Source organism: Bufo gargarizans, chromosome 1 (genome assembly GCF_014858855.1).
Source record: "Bufo gargarizans isolate SCDJY-AF-19 chromosome 1, ASM1485885v1, whole genome shotgun sequence".
NCBI lineage: Eukaryota > Metazoa > Chordata > Amphibia > Anura > Bufonidae > Bufo > Bufo gargarizans.
The window spans coordinates 210,005,064-210,023,992 of NC_058080.1; the positions used below are offsets into that span (position 1 = coordinate 210,005,064).

General features: G+C 40.8%; 1 protein-coding gene across 1 annotated transcript in view; it reads right to left on the minus strand.

Annotated features, from left to right (window-relative positions):
- Positions 1-18,929, minus strand: part of ABHD18 (abhydrolase domain containing 18) — a 42,481-nt gene that overhangs the window by 11,104 nt on the left and 12,448 nt on the right. The window contains exons 3-8 of the mRNA XM_044301090.1: positions 16,366-16,450; positions 14,878-14,905; positions 14,392-14,530; positions 13,189-13,278; positions 1,941-2,039; positions 966-1,293 (exon numbers count right to left, since the gene is read on the minus strand). Coding sequence (XP_044157025.1) covers positions 966-1,293; positions 1,941-2,039; positions 13,189-13,278; positions 14,392-14,530; positions 14,878-14,905; positions 16,366-16,450 — 769 coding nt within the window. The remainder of the gene's footprint in view (positions 1-965; positions 1,294-1,940; positions 2,040-13,188; positions 13,279-14,391; positions 14,531-14,877; positions 14,906-16,365; positions 16,451-18,929) is intronic.

Genomic DNA, 18,929 nt, shown 5'->3' on the forward strand with positions numbered 1-18,929 from the left:
TACAAACTACAGCCATGATATGTAGGTATATGTGCCAACACTGTAAAGGATAAGCCTTCCAATAGCCTAAAAATAAAAAATCATGTTACGCTAAGCCATTACTCCAGTGCTGTTCCCTGTGGCGCTTATCCGGTCCTGCTTTTTTTTTTTTTACAAACTACAGCCATGATATGTAGGTATATGTGCCAACACTGTAAAGTGTCCTAAGCGTTAGACACTAAAAGTGCTTGGTTGCCGCAGGCTGGTAATGTATACCAGCACGACATGGGCTACAGACACGGTGTAAACAGACACGGCAGGGGAACAGAACCAACACTGCGGAGAACAGCAATGGAGAAAGGGATGAGTAGATAATGATTTTTAATTTTAGGCTATTGGATGGCTTCTCTAATATTTTTAATTATTTCGGACAATAACCCCTTTAAAGGGTCAAGGTTTGGTAAAACTTTTGATAAGTCAGAGACATATCAAAAACTAGAGCAATGAAAGAGAAGCGTGCATATGGTATTCTCTCTCCTCGCTGCAGCAGAGGGGCTCGATAGAAGTATATGGGCCAGCCTCCATTCAGTCTTCTGCAGTGAGGAGAGAAAGCGCCTAATATGTGCTCACTTCTCTCTTTGTTTCGTTCTAGCAATTGGTCGGGATCTCAGCACTCGGACCCCCTACTGATCAAAATTTTTGGTATGTCTCTAGGACGTATCAGACGTTTTACCTAAACTCAGCGACCCTTTAAGTTATTTACTATTGTATACTCACGCCTATATGCCTGGAGTACGTGACCTTCCATAAGGGTAGATATTTCTTCTTACAAGTGTAGTTATATGGTTTCCAGAAAATCCTTTCTATGATGTATTTTTATACTGAAGTTTGATATGTTCTTTATGTATACAGGTATATTACTTACATAGCAGAAAAGATTTTTTACTTTTAGATCTCCCTTACATGCAGTTTACAAAGCTATATACCTGAAAAGTTGGCCACGTGTGTACATTCATCCATCACTCCTTTCATGAATAGCAGGGACTCTCTCTGCAGAGCTTCACTTCTTTTTGCCTGTTCCCTTTTCAGGTGAGTGTTTAGACCACCAGTCACTGCCTGCCCGATATACGTCCCTTTAGGGTCACTTTGGAACATCAGTTCATTGTTAGTTGATGCTTGTATAGGCTCAGCAGATAATGGTTTCTGGCTTCTGTTAAGGCGGAAGATGCTAGCAGCAAGTTTTAGGTGGGTCAGGTTATCCACACTGTTTGGAGAATTCTTCACAAAGTCTTGTCCCATCTTGAAAGAATCTGTCTGAAGAAAGAGGAAACAATACTAGACGTAAGGCACCCTCCATATAAATGTATCACTTGTTCGGTGGCGTGCCTGGTGCTGCAGCTTGCCCTAATTATTTGAGTGGGACTAGCTGCAATGCCGGCACATCCACTTGTATGGGCGAGCAGCTGTACCTGTGTGAATACATCAATGTCCTCCTGGGTCCATAAACTGTACTGTTCAATGTGGTTTTCAGAGGTCAGACTGCACTGATCAAAAACTGATGGCATGTCCTGAACAATCCCTTTAGTATCTACCATTATAACAGGTGCAGTCAGTTTTTAGGGAACATAGGGGGAGACGCTGGCAGAAAAGCTGCAGTGTAAATGGGCCTTTATTTGTTTTAAAAATAGTTTTTATTAGTTTTAACAATGGAAAGCTATACAAGCATTTAGTCCAACACATGGGATGTGATAAAGAAATGCATAAAATGCAATAAACACAACATAGGACCACAGCTGGTAATGTTACAGAACATAGGTAGAGTGAAAATCGGTATTGTTTATATAAAATGGACTATGTTCAAAAGAGGAATTGCTTCCAAGAAGTGGAAGTTGGTTTGATAAATGGGCCTTTATGTGAACCATACTTGCTGCTGCATTGTAAAAAAGAAAGAATGTACGTACCCCACAGTATTCAAGTAATTGCATGATCTCCTCATAGACGGACTGTGTGCAGTATTGTTTTTCAAGTTCCCTCCAGTTAACAGCTCTGCTTAGAACACCCTATAAGAAAATATAGGAAATTACACTCGACTGGTAATGCCCAGTTGGCAATACATTCAAACTTCTAGAGATGACACAACAAGTCGTAATAAATAAATGTTGAATGGAACCGGCACTCAAACAGTCGGAACACACGTGGGATTGTTTTAACTTATAAAACTTTATTAAATAATATGTTTTTTGTGCACTTCTAAAAAATATATAAAAAACTTAAAAATAATAACTGCTGCACACATTCAATTGGAGGCTTTCAGTGAGGAAGAATCGTTATTAAAACTGCCCTGTAGGTTCGCTATACCATATGTCGCTGCATCCGTATCCCGCTTGTTTAATGGGACTAGTGAATCGCAGCCGTCTATGGTCGAGCGACCTATTTGTGGGGCTATTTGTATGGCTCCTTACAAATTGACAGTTACAAGCAGATGGTTATATAGATAGTCCCTGCGACAGATATATAGTATAGCTTTCAAGCAACAGCTCGCATTGTATAATGCATCAGTCCTCTAGCGCAGTTTTCTTAAGGCTCCGGGTGTATCACCCAAGCAAAGTCAGCAGTTCGGTAGAGTTTTTAAAGTCCCACCTATGTAAGCACAGAGATATAGCGTCGCTCCACGTATATTTCTATCAGTTGTATGTATTACTCACTGCGTTCCGTATGGGTTCACTATGTGCGTCCCGTAGTCGGTTGTTAGCGTGGCGTCCCACGCTTCCACCTTTCTCCGGTATGTTTCTATTACTTCCGGCTCTACTGAAGTCTCGCTTTTAGTCTCGCGAGAATCTTGTGTCGGGTAATTCTTTCGTGAATCCCAATACGGTGTTCCGTGTATGTGAGTTCGCTGGAGTTCTTTCTGTCTTTATTTGGGATTATCAGTTGTCAATCCTTCTGTACATGGCCATGCACTGTCTCACAGGTAACACCCAGACGCGTTTCGAGATACTATCTCTTCATCAGTGGGTCGCCTGTGAGTTGTGGTTTCTTGGTTCTTATACTCTCCTCTTAATTGCTTGATTGATCACACTTGTTATCGCTGTGAAGTCTAGTTCACAATTGGTTTGTCTTTTTCTCTGTAATTCTGTCATTTCCTCAGTTGTTCACCATCATTAAAGCTTTTATGCATCAGCTACTTTTCGAATGGTATCAATATTATACAATATAAAATAAAACATATAGTATCATATAAAATGTGATATAAAAATTGTAACATAAAAAAGAAAATACAAGAATGCAATATAGAAAAATATTTTTGCACATAGGTATATTTCTATTAGCAAGAGATTGTCTGTCTGTCCTTGCTTTCCCATTACTATTTTCAATATATTGTTGTTTCTTTTTTGTTCATCCTACAGTATTAGAATCTCATTCTATTCAAGACAGATTTCTCATGTATGTCTTTGTTTACAGCTGTATGAGGTGATTCTACATTTTTATGGGGAGGCAGGTTTCACATAGTGCTATCTTCTATCTACGCATTCATTCATAACTATATGGTGTAATCCTGCATTTTCATGGAGGGACCTTTATAGAGGGGCATCTTGAACAGAGGGTTTTTGTCTTTGAAAATATCTGAAGTGTCTCCTCGAGACCCCATCTATATGTCGTAGATCGTCCTCTCTATCTCACTTCTAGATATTACTATATAGTTCCCCTGTTTATCACCATATGTTCAGATCTGATGTATCTGTATTTTATATAAAACCAAAAATTTCTAGGTCTGAATTTAGTCCTGCAGGGAGAAGACTCCCAAAATCGTATATTCTCCTGGACTCTGCCCGTGACATTCTCATAATGTGATTCCCTCCCCTCCAGTGTATGTCCACCTTCTCCAGGGCCACGAATGAGAAGCCCCTGGGGTCACTATTATGTGCCATTTTAAAATGGTTCGATAGGGAATGGTTTTCATATCCCTTCCTGATGTTGTTTAGATGTTCTGTGATTCTGACCCTCAGGGGTCTCTTCGTTCTGCCAATATATTGTTTCTGGCAGGGGCACTGGAAAAGGTAGACAACACTGGAGGAATCACACGTTAAGAAACCCCTAATGTCCATGGTGAATTGGTTCTGAGTAGATTGAACCCTAGTGGTCTTTCTCGGGAATGTTGAATTTTTACACCCTGAGCATCTCCCGCATCTGTAAAAACCATCATCCATTTTCAGCCAATTTTGTAATGTGGGTTTGATTTTTTTATTTTGATTTTTTATTGAAGGTGCAATTTTTATACCCAAATTGGGAGCTTTAGTAAAGGTGATTAAAGGGGAGGTGTGCAGTGAAGGTCCAATGATTTTGTCTCTTAGTAGAAAGTGCCAGTGTTGGTTTATAATGTGACGTATCTGTTTAGCTTGTGTATTGTACGGTAAAATTAATCTTAACTCACATTCCTCGTTTATGTTTTTCTGGGTATTAGGCTGAAAAAAGGTTTTTCTCTCTGCTCTTTTTATTTTTTCTAGGGCATCTATCAGGATTTTTTCGGGGTAATTTTTACTCTCAAATTGCCGTTTCATTTTTAGGGCCTCTGTTTCAAAGTCTGTTTCATCGGTGCAGTTTCGCTTGATGCGGCGAAACTGTCCCGAAGGGATATTTAACAGCCACTGGGGTAAGTGGCAGCTTGTAAATGGTATAAAGCTATTTTTAGCCGTTGGTTTATAATAGGTTTGACATATATATCTATTGTTGCGTTGGGTGATCTGTATGTCCAGGAATTCTATAGATTCGTCTTTTATTTTGGACAAAAAAGTCAAATTTTGGTCATTTTGGTTCAGGGCCTCTAAAAATTGATGTAACTCATCTGTATCTTTTTTCCAGATGAATAGGACGTCGTCGATATAGCGACGCCATAGGGCCAGGCTCGACCCCAGTTTCGGGTTAATGTTTTCACATTCCCACTGTGCTAAGAATAGATTTGCATAACTGGGGGCGAACCTGGTCCCCATGGCTGTCCCACGTAGCTGTAAGTAGTGCTCACCCTCAAAATAAAAGTGATTGTGATGGAGTATAAATTGGATTCCCTCCATCAGATATTCTATTTGTCTAGTACATATGGTGCCATCTACTTCCAATTGTGATTTTACAGCTGCTATACCTTGATCGTGTCTTATGCTTGTGTAGAGGGACTGGACATCTAGGGTACCGATGATCCAGTCTGACTCTACATCTAAGTCCTCAAGCGTTTTAATAATATCTGTTGTATCTCGGATATATGATTTGGTTTTTCTAACTACTGGCTGTAATATTGTATCAATATACTGGGAAAGGTTAGAGGTCAATGAACCTATCCCAGATATTATAGGCCGCCCTGGTGGATTCTCCTGACATTTGTGGATTTTGGGCAGACAGTAGAAGATGGGGAGTCTTCCCTGTGTGCCCAAAATGAAATTGCGTTCTTGATCTGATAGAATGCTGTCTTTTAGACCTCTATCACAATAATTAATGAGGCTCTTTTTAAATTCCTGCCCTGGGTCTCCTTTTAACTTTTTGTATGTGACTGTATCACTCAGTTGTCTAAGGCATTCATCTGTGTATTGTGTGGTATTCATAACCACTATGCCCCCCCCCATTATCTGCGGGGCGTATTGTGATATTTTCTTGTTTTTGTAATTCTTTAATAGCACGGATCTCTCCCTCTGTTAAATTATTTCTTTGGTTTCGTCTATCTTTGATTTTTCTCAAATCGTTCTCAACTGACCTTTGAAACGTTGCCATCTCATGGCCAATCTCATTTTTGGGAAATTTCTTAGATTTATTTCTTAGATTTGTATGTTGTATCTCTCCCTCATTTATTTTCACTTGGGGCTCTACTGTTATCGGATTTTTTAAGTAATGTTTCCTCAAACATAATCTTCTCATGAATTTTTGTAGTCCTATAAATGTGTCGAATTTATTAAGTTTAGCCGTCGGTGCAAATTTTAACCCTTTGTCTAGAAGGTTTAACTGTGTGTTAGAAAGTGTTGCAGAGCTTATATTAATGATGGAATCTAATGCACTTATTAATTTCTCCTTCTGTCTCTCCCCTTTCTTTCTTTGTCCTCTCCTTGTCTTTCTACATCTGGTTTCGTGTATTGGTGGTGTTGTCCTCTGTGTGGACGTTTGTGTGATTGTTGGTAATAAGTTGGAGACCAATTCCGTTGTCTCAAATTGTAGGAGTGGACTGGGGGAGTTTGTCGTGAATATTTCCTTGGTGGTGTCTGTTGGTGTTGATTTAATCTCGGTGATAATGGTGATCGGTATCTTATCCGTGGTTTGTGGTGTGGTGGAGTCCTGTCTAAAAAATATTTTTCCTGCAAAATTTCATATCTATTATGTGTTGGTACATTATATCCTCCTTGATTATAATTACTAGTCTCTCCTATCTCTAATCCTCTCTCCTGTGAGCGTATATTTCTTTCTATATGGGATGTTGTCGTTTGTGTCTGTGATAGCTCGGGTCCAATTTTGGAATGGTTTTTATATTTTTTTGTTTTTTTATTCATTATTTCCAATTCTGTCCTGTCTAGACCTTTACATAATTTTTCTTCCCATTCTATAAACTCGCTATCTTTAGGGAATTTCTCAAGTATTTGTTTATATTTGTCTATCTCTATTTTTAGATTTTCCAATATTTCCATTCTTCTTTTAATTATAAGATGTATCAAGGCGATGGATTGTGAAAATAATAGAGTCTCCCATTCTTTATTAAATGAGTCACAACTCATGAGTTGTGACTCATTTAATAAAGAATGGGAGACTCTATTATTTTCACAATCCATCGCCTTGATACATCTTATAATTAAAAGAAGAATGGAAATATTGGAAAATCTAAAAATAGAGATAGACAAATATAAACAAATACTTGAGAAATTCCCTAAAGATAGCGAGTTTATAGAATGGGAAGAAAAATTATGTAAAGGTCTAGACAGGACAGAATTGGAAATAATGAATAAAAAAACAAAAAAATATAAAAACCATTCCAAAATTGGACCCGAGCTATCACAGACACAAACGACAACATCCCATATAGAAAGAAATATACGCTCACAGGAGAGAGGATTAGAGATAGGAGAGACTAGTAATTATAATCAAGGAGGATATAATGTACCAACACATAATAGATATGAAATTTTGCAGGAAAAATATTTTTTAGACAGGACTCCACCACACCACAAACCACGGATAAGATACCGATCACCATTATCACCGAGATTAAATCAACACCAACAGACACCACCAAGGAAATATTCACGACAAACTCCCCCAGTCCACTCCTACAATTTGAGACAACGGAATTGGTCTCCAACTTATTACCAACAATCACACAAACGTCCACACAGAGGACAACACCACCAATACACGAAACCAGATGTAGAAAGACAAGGAGAGGACAAAGAAAGAAAGGGGAGAGACAGAAGGAGAAATTAATAAGTGCATTAGATTCCATCATTAATATAAGCTCTGCAACACTTTCTAACACACAGTTAAACCTTCTAGACAAAGGGTTAAAATTTGCACCGACGGCTAAACTTAATAAATTCGACACATTTATAGGACTACAAAAATTCATGAGAAGATTATGTTTGAGGAAACATTACTTAAAAAATCCGATAACAGTAGAGCCCCAAGTGAAAATAAATGAGGGAGAGATACAACATACAAATCTAAGAAATAAATCTAAGAAATTTCCCAAAAATGAGATTGGCCATGAGATGGCAACGTTTCAAAGGTCAGTTGAGAACGATTTGAGAAAAATCAAAGATAGACGAAACCAAAGAAATAATTTAACAGAGGGAGAGATCCGTGCTATTAAAGAATTACAAAAACAAGAAAATATCACAATACGCCCCGCAGATAATGGGGGGGGGCATAGTGGTTATGAATACCACACAATACACAGATGAATGCCTTAGACAACTGAGTGATACAGTCACATACAAAAAGTTAAAAGGAGACCCAGGGCAGGAATTTAAAAAGAGCCTCATTAATTATTGTGATAGAGGTCTAAAAGACAGCATTCTATCAGATCAAGAACGCAATTTCATTTTGGGCACACAGGGAAGACTCCCCATCTTCTACTGTCTGCCCAAAATCCACAAATGTCAGGAGAATCCACCAGGGCGGCCTATAATATCTGGGATAGGTTCATTGACCTCTAACCTTTCCCAGTATATTGATACAATATTACAGCCAGTAGTTAGAAAAACCAAATCATATATCCGAGATACAACAGATATTATTAAAACGCTTGAGGACTTAGATGTAGAGTCAGACTGGATCATCGGTACCCTAGATGTCCAGTCCCTCTACACAAGCATAAGACACGATCAAGGTATAGCAGCTGTAAAATCACAATTGGAAGTAGATGGCACCATATGTACTAGACAAATAGAATATCTGATGGAGGGAATCCAATTTATACTCCATCACAATCACTTTTATTTTGAGGGTGAGCACTACTTACAGCTACGTGGGACAGCCATGGGGACCAGGTTCGCCCCCAGTTATGCAAATCTATTCTTAGCACAGTGGGAATGTGAAAACATTAACCCGAAACTGGGGTCGAGCCTGGCCCTATGGCGTCGCTATATCGACGACGTCCTATTCATCTGGAAAAAAGATACAGATGAGTTACATCAATTTTTAGAGGCCCTGAACCAAAATGACCAAAATTTGACTTTTTTGTCCAAAATAAAAGACGAATCTATAGAATTCCTGGACATACAGATCACCCAACGCAACAATAGATATATATGTCAAACCTATTATAAACCAACGGCTAAAAATAGCTTTATACCATTTACAAGCTGCCACTTACCCCAGTGGCTGTTAAATATCCCTTCGGGACAGTTTCGCCGCATCAAGCGAAACTGCACCGATGAAACAGACTTTGAAACAGAGGCCCTAAAAATGAAACGGCAATTTGAGAGTAAAAATTACCCCGAAAAAATCCTGATAGATGCCCTAGAAAAAATAAAAAGAGCAGAGAGAAAAACCTTTTTTCAGCCTAATACCCAGAAAAACATAAACGAGGAATGTGAGTTAAGATTAATTTTACCGTACAATACACAAGCTAAACAGATACGTCACATTATAAACCAACACTGGCACTTTCTACTAAGAGACAAAATCATTGGACCTTCACTGCACACCTCCCCTTTAATCACCTTTACTAAAGCTCCCAATTTGGGTATAAAAATTGCACCTTCAATAAAAAATCAAAATAAAAAAATCAAACCCACATTACAAAATTGGCTGAAAATGGATGATGGTTTTTACAGATGCGGGAGATGCTCAGGGTGTAAAAATTCAACATTCCCGAGAAAGACCACTAGGGTTCAATCTACTCAGAACCAATTCACCATGGACATTAGGGGTTTCTTAACGTGTGATTCCTCCAGTGTTGTCTACCTTTTCCAGTGCCCCTGCCAGAAACAATATATTGGCAGAACGAAGAGACCCCTGAGGGTCAGAATCACAGAACATCTAAACAACATCAGGAAGGGATATGAAAACCATTCCCTATCGAACCATTTTAAAATGGCACATAATAGTGACCCCAGGGGCTTCTCATTCGTGGCCCTGGAGAAGGTGGACATACACTGGAGGGGAGGGAATCACATTATGAGAATGTCACGGGCAGAGTCCAGGAGAATATACGATTTTGGGAGTCTTCTCCCTGCAGGACTAAATTCAGACCTAGAAATTTTTGGTTTTATATAAAATACAGATACATCAGATCTGAACATATGGTGATAAACAGGGGAACTATATAGTAATATCTAGAAGTGAGATAGAGAGGACGATCTACGACATATAGATGGGGTCTCGAGGAGACACTTCAGATATTTTCAAAGACAAAAACCCTCTGTTCAAGATGCCCCTCTATAAAGGTCCCTCCATGAAAATGCAGGATTACACCATATAGTTATGAATGAATGCGTAGATAGAAGATAGCACTATGTGAAACCTGCCTCCCCATAAAAATGTAGAATCACCTCATACAGCTGTAAACAAAGACATACATGAGAAATCTGTCTTGAATAGAATGAGATTCTAATACTGTAGGATGAACAAAAAAGAAACAACAATATATTGAAAATAGTAATGGGAAAGCAAGGACAGACAGACAATCTCTTGCTAATAGAAATATACCTATGTGCAAAAATATTTTTCTATATTGCATTCTTGTATTTTCTTTTTTATGTTACAATTTTTATATCACATTTTATATGATACTATATGTTTTATTTTATATTGTATAATATTGATACCATTCGAAAAGTAGCTGATGCATAAAAGCTTTAATGATGGTGAACAACTGAGGAAATGACAGAATTACAGAGAAAAAGACAAACCAATTGTGAACTAGACTTCACAGCGATAACAAGTGTGATCAATCAAGCAATTAAGAGGAGAGTATAAGAACCAAGAAACCACAACTCACAGGCGACCCACTGATGAAGAGATAGTATCTCGAAACGCGTCTGGGTGTTACCTGTGAGACAGTGCATGGCCATGTACAGAAGGATTGACAACTGATAATCCCAAATAAAGACAGAAAGAACTCCAGCGAACTCACATACACGGAACACCGTATTGGGATTCACGAAAGAATTACCCGACACAAGATTCTCGCGAGACTAAAAGCGAGACTTCAGTAGAGCCGGAAGTAATAGAAACATACCGGAGAAAGGTGGAAGCGTGGGACGCCACGCTAACAACCGACTACGGGACGCACATAGTGAACCCATACGGAACGCAGTGAGTAATACATACAACTGATAGAAATATACGTGGAGCGACGCTATATCTCTGTGCTTACATAGGTGGGACTTTAAAAACTCTACCGAACTGCTGACTTTGCTTGGGTGATACACCCGGAGCCTTAAGAAAACTGCGCTAGAGGACTGATGCATTATACAATGCGAGCTGTTGCTTGAAAGCTATACTATATATCTGTCGCAGGGACTATCTATATAACCATCTGCTTGTAACTGTCAATTTGTAAGGAGCCATACAAATAGCCCCACAAATAGGTCGCTCGACCATAGACGGCTGCGATTCACTAGTCCCATTAAACAAGCGGGATACGGATGCAGCGACATATGGTATAGCGAACCTACAGGGCAGTTTTAATAACGATTCTTCCTCACTGAAAGCCTCCAATTGAATGTGTGCAGCAGTTATTATTTTTAAGTTTTTTATATATTTTTTAGAAGTGCACAAAAAACATATTATTTAATAAAGTTTTATAAGTTAAAACAATCCCACGTGTGTTCCGACTGTTTGAGTGCCGGTTCCATTCAACATTTATTTATGCAGCACAGAATCAGGGGTGTGTCTTCTTGAACCTGTGCACCAACTGTGACAATTCAGAGTGAGCCATCTGCTTATTACCTATTGTGAACCAAGTCGTAATAAAACATGGTCCAAAATGGGCATTTAAAGTGGCATACAATAATGTTCAAGAACGAATAGACATGTCAGAAGTGGTGACTGTTTAATGAAACTCTTGCAGCAATGTGACCAGCAGGAAAGACACTGGGAAAGCAATGGCCTAGGTGGCTGTACATGACAATAGTTCTGGCACCATTTTTGTCTCAATAGATCGGAGAACTGGCAGATGCATACACTTATAACTGGTCTGTGGCTGGGTTTTTAATATTTTCTCTTGCTATGTATATTATATGTGGGGATTATACCTATTTTAAGGAGGTAAATAGATTTTAAACCCTTAGTGACAACCCATATGCCTTTTTATAGCGGTCCTTATAGGGGCCTTAGGCTGGGCCGCCGCCTTTTCACAGCGGCTGGGTCTAAGCATTGCATGGATCCCATGTGCAGCAGAAAGCGGGGGTTCGACTCTCAGGAGTGCGAATTCACCAATTTAAACCCTTACATGCCGCGGCCAATGGCACCCGCCGCCCTCTGTCTCCCATCTGCAAAGAAGCTGTGAAAAATTTAAGGTGGAATCAGAGTTTGATAAATCTCCCCATATATGTATTTGGTATATATAATCATACTGACCCAGTTATTTATGCCGAAAAATTAAGCGGAAAAATTTATAACGTAAAAACTCAGTGGCAGTATTGCTGTTTTTTCCCATCGGCCTCCCAGAAATTAAGAGGTAATAAAAGTTAATCATAAAGTTATGTGTACCATAAAATGGTACCATTTAAAACTACAACTTGTCCTGCAAAAAACAAGCCTGCATACAGCTACATAGATGGAAAAATAAAAAAGTTATAGCTCTTGCAAGGCGACAATTAAAAAAGACTGAAAAATGCTTGGTCAGTAAGGCCCAACACAGGCTGGTCACTAAGGGGTTAAAGGTACAGTGGGACACAATTATTTTTGTCCTTTTGGGGAACTGAGATTATTTAGCATGAAGGGGCATTGTTGCTCTAGATCAGAGATCTACAACTCCCAACATGCCCCGATAGCTGTACGCTGTCCAAGCATGTTGGGTGTCAGTCTTGCAACAGCTGGAGGGCCGCAGGTTGGGCATCCCTGCTCTAGATGATGTCACTTTCCCTTCCCAAAATTATGTATATATATCCACGGCACTCTCATGTAATTTTGCTTAGTAGAATAGAATTTATTGATTGCCAACACCAACTAAAAAATTCATATCATGGAAAGCAGGGCCAACGTTTCGGTCCGCACGGGACCTTGATCACGGCCTAATGCAGGAGAGGTAGTGCTTACTCGTTGGTGGTATAAATGCCCTTGTGGCCAGGCCTATATCGGTGAAACTTCTATACCACCAACGAGTAAGCACTACCTCTCCTGCATTAGGCCGTGATCAAGGTCCCGTGCGGACCGAAACGTTGGCCCTGCTTTCCATGATATGAATTTTTTAGTTGGTGTTGGCAATCAATAAATTCTATTCTACTAAGCAAAATTACATGAGTGCCGTGGATATATATACATAATTTTGTCTAGTGGCCTGACAGCCCCTTCACTGAGCACCTCTTTTGGAATTTGAAATCCATTTTTTTGACGGTGTTGCCTTTCAAATCTAGTTTAAACTTTCCCTTCCCACACATACAAATCGGGAAGAATGGAGATCACCTCCCATAAGCACAAGGCCGGCCTTATACTTTATTGTTCCCCTAAATGTATACGTGGTGGCAACTATATGTTGAAGACGATCACAGATACATACAGAGGATAGCATATTACCGTGGTAAAGACTGCAGAGGCTGTTGACCATGAAAGGCATGGAATTAATGGTATCGGTTTAGGCCAGTTGGTAACTGCTAAAGAAGCCATCTAAAATAACAGTAAGAAAACAAAGAAAAAACTCAGAAGCAAAACAAACGTTACAAGCTGTTTTAGATCCAAGAGGATAAGGGGGAACTAACATGTGGCACTTCGGTTGCAGAAACTGTCTAATACTCCTTAATGGGGCTTGTAGAACCCAAGCACAAGCTGCAGATACATCCCCACACATTTTGGAACAGACATTTTTAGTTGCATTAGTTTTTATTTTACTCACTTATAAAGTGCTTTGCAGACATTATCATCACAGTGTAAGGTCCCCATCACTACGGGAGGAGACCAGAGTTCCCAGAGGAAACCCACAAACCATAGGGAGAACATACAAACTCCATGAGAGGTCATTTCGGACCTAGAGACCCCAGTTCTGGAAGACACAATGCCAACCACTGAGCTATTGTGCTGCCAGATTAGTTGTGTTTCTGCAACAAGTCGGCTATGTGAAGTCAAACCAAATGTAGTAAAAATCACTGAGACTGCGCCAGAAGGTATAACCCAATCACTTTTTACAGAACAGCTACAGACCTTAAAGTGATCTCGGCTTCCTTCAAGGCCAAAACAGTGTATGCACTTTATATGGAGTAAGCTGTAGGATACCTTCTTAGTTCTCATTGTTTGCCTACTCTTTTATATATTGCATTAGCATTAACCATTTGTCTAGCACCGAACGTTTTAAGAAGTCCGGCTTGCCCACGGATAACTTTACAGACATGTTTTTCACTGTCGCTACAGGAGAGGGGAGCCGGCTGCCAGAGATGCCCCCTACAGAGTCCCTATAGAGAAGGAAGAGATGTCCCCACCTTCTGGTTTGCTATATGCATGGCTCCCAATGATCAGTGAGAAGATGAGGATATAACAGTACTGCTTCGCTGGTGCAGTTTGGGCAGTCATGTGATTGCCAGGTTCTGGGAAGGTGTAGAAGCTGCTGGGTCTTAGCAGACCCAGATCATCTCTGCTCTCCATATAAGGAGCCTGGATTTTGGAATAGCAGTATGGGCAATGTTCTCAGAGAGTTATACGTTATATGCTCCCAAACAAGTTTTTATATTGGTTGTAGAGACTAGAGGGTGAAATAATATCGCACATTAGACGTGTCTGTAAACTTACATGTCCTCCCATTGAAATGCCAGTGATTCCCAGAGGACCATACCCTTCTCTCTCCAGCCAGTGAAGGAGGGCTGCTGACTCTAGCACAAGGGCACCACCCATGACAAATAAGTCAGAAACATTCTTTAAGCTTGATCTCCTTTTCATTGCAGGCAAGAGGAGAAAACACAAAATGGACAGTTAGGTCAGTAGTGTTGGACTGCAGACTTCACAATTAATGTAAACCATATAGTACATGACAATCTCTTTCTAACCAAGCCAGAACCAGCCGTGTACCTCATCCGGAGATCTCCCCATTTATTGCTACAATTGTTCTGCTACAATTTTTTCAAGCTGGCAGCTTAGAGGGTGTGTCCTGTCTGCTGCAGTTAATCAACATGCAGGTCTAGGCTAAGCCTCAGATTTCCACAGCAGATTTTTTTTTCCCTCTGAAAAACCAGCTGCCCAGATAGCTTAATGGAAGCGCTAAAACACACAATGACTTACCGTTGGTCCTTTGGTTTTCTGTAGCCATTTAAGAAACCACGTCAAGGAAAAATAGAAACATACGCATTTGGGTGCTAGTCAAAAACTAACATTTTAGGGTCTATGGAGACTGCATGTATTTTCCTACATATAGCTACGACAAAAGCCTGACTTTTGTCATTTTAGAGCATACTGTTCATTTTTCCATCATATTTTACACTGTTTGTATCCAGGAGTTACAGATATGAGGTGGACGGAACAGGGGCTGCTGCGCATGTGTGCCTATGTGCACTCCCATGATCCTGGTCACCAGAGAGGCCGGCACTTTTTTCTAGTGTGTAAGCACGGCCACTGCTGCTGGGTTGCAGGATGGCCGTCACCCCTGGATATGAGCAGTATATAATGTAGAAAAATGAATCCAGCCAGCAAAGGAGGCAATATGGACAATCACAATACATTAGTAAGTGCCTTGTATTAACTTTCTCTATATGATAAATGCCATTTGCTGAAGCGAGACAACCCCTTCAAGATGATGTGAAAATCATTCAATGTGATGTATTTTGATCACACCAAGTGGCAAATGATCGTTGTGGTGACATGGCATCACATACATTCTATATGCAGAGAGAAACAGGAATGGATGAACGTGGTGGCTGAGGGAAAGAGCGATATAAGGCAAGAACCTTTTTTTTATTTTTAGTCCTTAGTGGGGTTTTTTATAACACTTAGAGGCTCTGCTCTCTCTGCAACTGCCTCACCCTCTGCACTTTGATTAACAGGCCCATGAATTATGTTGTTGCCTGAATCTGTCAATCAAAGAGCAGAGGGTGTGGCAGTTGCAGAGAGAGCAAAGCCTCTAGGTGTAAGAAATCTGCTGACAGATGTCCTTTAAGGCCCTGCCGAGAATGGGGAAGAGACAGACTGGACAAAGTGAATATTTTTGCTTGATCCTATTGTTCTCCTGGGAGATAAGCCGCTGTCAGAAGTGTCTGGCAGTGGCTTTCTCCTCATTGAATATACACATACATGTTCTGCTGACCCAAAAGTGTATGTGTATGAGGGAGCTGGAAGAGACAGCCATTGGCCAAACGTGTATGAATGTGTCTGGCTGCCCTTAAAAGCTTAAAGGGGTTTTCCATCTCAGTCTATGGGGGCATATCTCTAGGATACGTCCCCATTGTCTGATAGGTGCAGGTCCCACCTCTGGGACCCGCACCTACACTGAGAACGTAGCCTTGAAAGTTGGGGAGGGCGCACTGTGAATCCGCAGCCGCCCTCTATTCATTTCTACGGGGTCGCCGAAAATAGCCGAGCGCTGGCTCGGCTATTTCCATCTGCCCCATAGAAATGAAAGGGAGTGGTGGCCACACATTTACTACTATGGGGCGAGTGCTTCGTAGTGGCTGGACCTAGCGATATGCCCCCATTGTCTCAGATGGGAATATCCCATTGATCTTGGACATATTACGAAAAAGAACCAACACATTAGTTTTATTTTACAAAGGATATAATAAGGATTTTCTAACAACAGGGAAGCCATGCCAGCCTCTTTGAGCATAGGACGGGCCATTAACGTTCGCCTTCTCCAGAAATACTACAGGTGGGGAACAAGAAATGCATTAGTTCAGAGTGATTTTTTATTTTTTTTTGCAGTCACAATAATTAATAGTATACTATGTAAATTCATTTGGGTAAAAGTTGCTTTGTAGTGTGAGGTTTTCCCTGAGAACAGCGTACAGACCATCACCTCCAAAAATGTGGTTTAAGAAGTGCTGCTGTCTGATACTGTTCCTTTTTGATTAGGAGTAGTCAAACCCTCCACCACCAATATATAAGCTACCCAAAAGTATAGCAGATACATACTGCATTAGTACAGAATCACTACTGTCACAAATATTAAAACATGGTCTACTCTGTATGAATGATGGCATACACAAAACCATGAATGCCAGGATATGAACTCAACACTAAGTTTTGCTCCCATTTTAAATGAGCTGAACTTTCTACATACACAAAAGACCCATTACTCTAAAATATTGTTCACAAATCTGTCTAAATCTATGTTAGTGAGCACTTCTCCTTTGCAGAGATAATCCGTCCCACCTCACAGGTGTGGCATATGGTGATTGCTGATTAGACAGCATGTATATTGCACAGGTGTGCCTTAGACTGCCCACAATAAAAGTCCACTCTGAAATGTGCAGTTTGATTACACAGCACAATGCCACAGATGTTGCAACGTTTGAGGGAGCGTGCAATTGGCATGCTGACTGCAGGAATGTCTACCAGAGCTGTTGTTGCCCGTGAAATGTTCATTTCTCTACCATAAGCAGTCTCCAAAAGCGTTTGAGAATTTGGCAGTACATCCAACCGGCCTCATAACCGCAGACCACATGTAACCACACCAGCCCAGGACCTCCACATCCAGCATGTTCACCTCCATGATTGTCTGAGACCAGCCACCCGGACAGCTGCAGCAACAATCGGTTTGCATAACCAAAGAATTTCTGCACAAACTGTCAGATACCATCTCAGGGAAGCTCATCTGCATCCTCGTCGTCCTTATCGGGGTCTGGACCTGACTGCAGTTCGTCGTCGTAATCGACTTGAGTGGGCAAATGCTCAAATTCGATGGCATCTGGCATGTTGGAGAGGCGTTCTGTTCACGGATGAGTCCAAGTTTTCACTGTTCAGGGCAGATGTCAGACAGCGTGTGTGGCGTCGTGTGGGTGAGCGGTTTGCTGATGTCAATGTTGTGGATCGAGTGGACCATGGCGGCAGTGGGGTTATGGTATGGTAAGGCGTATGTTATGGACAACGAACACAGGTACATTTTATTGATGGCATTTCGAATGCACAGGATTACCATGACGAGAATCATCCACGACCATCACCTCATGTTGCAGCATGATAATGCATGGCCCCATATTGCAAGGATCTGTACACAATTCCTGGAAGCTGAAAACATCCCAGTTCTTGCATGGCCAGCATACTCACCGGACATGTCACCCACTGAGCATGTTTGAGATGCTCTGGATCGGCGTATACGACAGTGTGTTCCAGTTCCTGCGAATATTCTGCAACTTCGCACAGCTATTGAAGAGGAGCGGACCAACATTCCACAGGCTGCAATTAACAACCTGATCAACTCTATGCGACGGAGATGTGTTGCACTGTGTGAGGCAAATGGTGGCCATTGCAGAGTGGCCTTTCATTGTGGGCAGTCTAAGGCACACCTGTGCAATATTCATGCTGTCTAATCAGCACCTTGATATGCCACATCTGTGAGGTGGGATGGATTATCTCGGCAAAGGAGAAGTGCTCACTAACACAGATTTAGACAGATTTAGATTTGTGAACAATATTTGAGAGTAATGGGTCGTTTGTGCATGTAGAAAATGTTTCAGATCTTTGAGAAACATGGATCGCACATCCACATCTATTATTATTAGACTGCTGGCTCACTCCGCCTACTGGCGCTGTGCTGGTCATCATGTGGTGCTGCGCCAATTTAGATTAGGCACCCACTAGCAGAGGCAACCTTGACGTGGTGAGTGGGCTTCTGTATTTGCCTCTTGTACAGGATGTAGACTAAGGCTTGGTATACTACTATTATTTATGCTGAGAAGCAATATGAATTGCGCCAAGAAGCAGATAGATCAACGCATTGCATGGGGATGTACGATCCACGTTTTTCTCTTTTTGTTGGACATTTTTTTAGTGCTCCTCTTTAGTGATGAACGAATATCGTCCGGGACGGTTTGCGAACGCGACCGTGCGTTCGCGGCTGGCCCCATTGATTTTAATGGCATGCGAACCTGAGAAACCTTCAGCTCATATTTGCAGCCACCAAATACTTATTAGAAGTTAACAAATAGTCCCACGACATGGACAGTGACATACCAGAGGGGGATCCTTGGCAAAAATTCCCACAAAAAATATCTATTTTAATCAGGGGCCATTTTTATGCGACTTAAAAGGGAAATTCTCAAAAAATGTGCCCTGCTGGAGCCCAGAATTTTTTTATTTTAGGCCACGAAGTACAGGCTCCAAAAATTAGGCATTCACCTGAC